Source organism: Prenolepis imparis, unplaced genomic scaffold, assembly GCF_030444845.1.
Source record: "Prenolepis imparis isolate NDT839.2.m4 unplaced genomic scaffold, iyPreImpa1.0 SCAF_3, whole genome shotgun sequence".
NCBI lineage: Eukaryota > Metazoa > Arthropoda > Insecta > Hymenoptera > Formicidae > Prenolepis > Prenolepis imparis.
In genome coordinates, this window is record NW_028141161.1 from 4,319,915 (window position 1) to 4,324,043 (window position 4,129).

The window sequence follows — 4,129 nt, forward strand, 5'->3', positions numbered from 1 at the left end:
AATATATAAAATGAATAATAGTAAATATTATGTAATATACATTTATTTACATTTTAATAATTAATTTTTTAATTATTTAATTATTAAAACGTTTTTATTCATAAATTAAAATTTTAGTAGTATTTGATGCCTGCGTGTAGGATTTTAAACATGCCCTAGTAGAAAAGACTTGAAACGAGTTGGCAACACTGCTTACCAGTGCTAGTGCAGTTACAGTGCAGCTACAAATGGCTACAAAGAACTAACCTCAGGTTTAAGAGGGGCCTCGTCAGAGAGAAAGAGAAAGAGAGAAAGAGAAAGAGAGAGAGAGAGGGGCCCTTCGAAGCCCTTCGTTGATTTGACGTTTCTACAAAGTTGAGACGGATCAGCTGCGTGTTGTTAGAACGATGGCGGGTTCGGCTCTCAGACGACTGATGGCTGAGTACAAACGTGAGGATCGGCTTTTTAGTCTTTTAGTCACATCGCAGTAAACATTAGTTCGCACTTGTTAATGACATTGTACGTAATGGAGGCTTTCCCGCCATTGCGATATACATTTTTTCCCCGCCGAACAATAATGTCCGCGCTATTGCGACGAACTTGCAGAGCTAACCTTGAATCCACCGGAAGGCATCATCGCCGGTCCGATTAATGAGGAAAACTTCTTCGAATGGGAGGCTCTCATCACGTAAGCTTTTTCCTTCAGTCGGATTTTTAATCGAGAAAATTATCGTCTTCTACTATCACTAACTACTGCATTATTTTGTACATATTGTATATATAATTTTTCTAACCTAAAATTTGTCTCTATTTTAAGGCTTTGTGCACTATAGGAAAAATATTAGGAATAGGAATGAGGAATAGAAATTAAATGTAACGTACAATGAAAAAGAAGAAAATATTAAAATATAAATATAGAAATTGTCGTGCAAACATAAAATACAAAAAATATTAATATTTTAGTTTATAAGTTTAAACAATAATATAAATTTAAACATTGTTAATCAAGTATACAGTATAAGGAAATTTAATCTCAGGTCTATCCTTTTTATGTGGAGTAAAAAAGATAAACCCTGAACTAGTGCAGCCAATTCAGCTAAAAAAGAAATCTCAGAGCAACATTTTTATTAGCAATTTAGCTTTTTAATTAATCGGAATTTTGCTTGTATTAAAGAGAAAAAAAACAAACTATGAGAAATAAATATTAAATAAATATTTGTCCTATCAATTTACAAAGAGATAATCTAGATGATTTTTCAACTTTTTTGAAAAAGCTTAAACAAAATTGAAAAAGCTTAAACAAAATTGATCTTTTTTGCTATACCAGAATGACATCAGAAAAATTATATAATAATCTTTCGGAAAAAGTTTTTCCATTTCTATAATTTAAGAAAAACCTTTAACTCCAAGACATTATTAATGACGTTAAGATTTTTATTTAAATTTTTTAACATTTTGTATTATAATAGTTTCTACAAAAAAAAGTTGAAAATGCTTTTTAGTCGTTCATTTAAAAATTACTTAATTTTTTAAAGTAATTTTTAAACATTTTCTTTCGAGAATGTTCTGTTTTTTTTGTAAACTAGTGTTTTGTAAAAATTATAACAAATATAAATATTTTTGTAAAAATAAAATTATTTATAAATAATATATATATAAAATTTTATAATAAATTTCTATATATTCATTTTTCATATTCACATACTCATCATTCTTTATACTGTTGTTATATTAATATTTTTCATTCTTAATATAATATCTAGATTTTGTGTACTTAGTCAACTATGATTATATATATATTTAATATTCTGTCATTTTTATTCCTTATTCCTAACGCATTGTGCGTTAGTCCATTTTGTTTTGAAATAAAATAATTCCTAATTTCTACTCCTAATATTTAATGTTTGCTCCTGCTTTTAATATTTTTTTTCTATTGTGTGCAGAGCCTAAGGTTTTAAATAAAATATCAAAACATAATTAATGTCGTGTAAATAGTACTTTTATATACGCGTTTTATACGAGCATTTTTATATAATCTTTTCGATACATTCATTGTTGAAATGTTAGTGCAGCTAAATATTTTTTAGCGGCCCAGAGGGAACATGCTTCGAAGGTGGAGTGTTTCCAGCGAAATTAATATTTCCACCTGATTATCCACTAAGTCCACCAAAGATGCAATTCACTTGTGAAATGTTTCATCCTAACAGTAAGATACTGTGCTATTAAAATTATGATTATATGCTTAATTTAATCCATTTCACTGAGATTTGATAAAAATATAAAACTGAATATTCTTATATATAGGGCGTGTAACTCATTGCAGAGTTCTGTGTGTAAACACTCTTATTTGATATCTTTTTTTATAAAAAATAAAGATTTGAAAAGTAAATTGTTATTGGATGCAGGGTGTCTACTCTTTGGAAAAACTGGGGATTATAAGATTTTTTTTTATGTTGAAAAATCCAAGAATTCTCATGGAATTTGATTGAAACTCAGGGAATTTTTTCAAAAATTGTATCTGATAATTTTGCTCTTATATTTTTTTTTTGTAAACGGTCGCTGATTCACTGATTGGTCAAGTTAGCAATTGTATATGTTTAGCTATTATTTTCTTTTTTAGAATAGAAAAAGTGCATTTATTACTAAACTAAATGAATAGGCTGTAGGCTCCTGGATCCTCGCCGCGGCCATGTTAGATTGTGACGTCAGAGGCGAGAAAGCACACCCTGAAAAATTCTTAGATGCCATTTTTAAATGAAAAGATATTTCGATAAAACACTACCACAGTATAAGTATACACAGTAGCGTCACTGAGCTGTCGGCACCTTTGATGTAGTTGTCCCAAGTCACATGACCCATCACTACATTGAAAATTATACACCGCTTAAATTTGAATGCTCAGAGTGAAATGTAAAGTTAGTTTTTATATAAATAAATAAATAGAATGTTAATTTTTATATTAGAAATAAATATTTTTAATATCATACACCTTTTCGGATTATCAAAAACAGGTTATAATACAGATACTTACAGGTTATTAAGGCTCTTGGCTCTTTGTCGACCATGTCGAAATCGTGACGTCAGAGGCGAGAAAGCACACGCTGAAAATTCTTAGATGCCATTTTTTAATGAAAAGATATTTCGATTAAACAGCACTTCAGATGGCTTTAGCACACTCTTAAAAACCCCCGAAAACTATCCTTTTCCCTTTATAATCAATCAACATCTGTAAAATGATCGAGATATCAGACTTTGACATGCGGAATGACTGCGCATGTGCAAAGACCAGACGGATTGGGCTTCATAATATTACATTTTACAGCTGTTGATTGATTATAAAGGGGAAAGGATAGTTTTCGGGGTTTTTTAAGAGTGTGCTAAAGCCATCTGAAGTGCTGTTTCATCGAAATCTTTTTTTATTTCGAAATGGCATCTAAGAAATTTTAGCGGGTGTTTTCTCGCCTCTGACATCACGATTTCGACATGGTCGGAAAGGAGCCAGGAGCCTTAAGCATAAGCTGAAATGGATTCCAGCTATTAAAAGTTACAATAAGGCTAAGAATGTTAGCTGTGTTAACCATATATGAAATTATATCTTTTTTTTTAAAAGTTTATGCCGATGGAAGAGTCTGCATAAGCATATTACATGCACCTGGCGATGATCCGATGGGCTACGAAAGCAGTGCAGAAAGGTGGAGTCCAGTACAGAGTGTCGAGAAGATATTGTTGAGTGTAGTAAGTATGCTAGCAGAACCAAACGACGAGAGTGGTGCTAACGTGGATGCTGCCAAAATGTGGAGGGAGGATCGCAGTGAATTTGAAAGGATAGCTCAAAAACTCGTAAGGAAAACCCTGGGTATCCTTTGAGATAGAAAGAACGCACATTGTTAATTAAAAAAAAAGGAAATGCTCAAATTATAATTGCTTATTATAATTATTTTTGTTTCTCGATGGCACATTCCTATATGAAACAATAAATTTTTATCTGTGCAATAAAATATTTTTTATGTGCAAATTATTCCTCATCGTATATATTTTATTGATTACTCGCGCTATAATGTGTGATTGATCTTATTAAGAGATTTAAATTAAATAACGGTTGCGCAGATTCTCAGATTTCAGATTTTGATGACTTAAGGGAGAATTGAGG

The 4,129-nt window shown here is 30.9% G+C and overlaps 1 protein-coding gene across 2 annotated transcripts; it reads left to right on the forward strand.

Moving 5' to 3' along the window:
• The first annotated feature begins 203 nt into the window (after nucleotides 1–203).
• Nucleotides 204–3,886, forward strand: LOC145933389 (ubiquitin-conjugating enzyme E2 G2). Of its 2 annotated transcripts, none has more exons than XM_083033053.1 (4): nucleotides 204–498; nucleotides 586–667; nucleotides 2,067–2,185; nucleotides 3,590–3,886. In XM_083033053.1, exons 3-4 carry the CDS (start codon nucleotides 2,152–2,154, stop codon nucleotides 3,844–3,846), a joined length of 291 nt encoding a protein of 96 aa, XP_082889179.1. In that variant the 5' UTR covers nucleotides 204–498; nucleotides 586–667; nucleotides 2,067–2,151; the 3' UTR covers nucleotides 3,847–3,886. The 2 variants fall into 2 exon arrangements, with proteins under 2 accessions (XP_082889179.1, XP_082889178.1); XM_083033052.1 differs by having other exon boundaries at nucleotides 204–429.
• The last annotated feature ends 243 nt before the right edge of the window (nucleotides 3,887–4,129 follow it).

Bases quoted from the DNA above. Each gene is read 5' to 3' on its own strand.
- LOC145933389 (XM_083033052.1), top strand. From the start codon at position 387: ATGGCGGGTTCGGCTCTCAGACGACTGATGGCTGAGTACAAAC. The intron at 430-585 runs GTGAGGATCGGC...ACGAACTTGCAG, and splicing joins ACTGATGGCTGAGTACAAAC to AGCTAACCTTGAATCCACCG. The intron at 2,186-3,589 runs GTAAGATACTGT...TTTTTTTAAAAG, and splicing joins TGAAATGTTTCATCCTAACA to TTTATGCCGATGGAAGAGTC.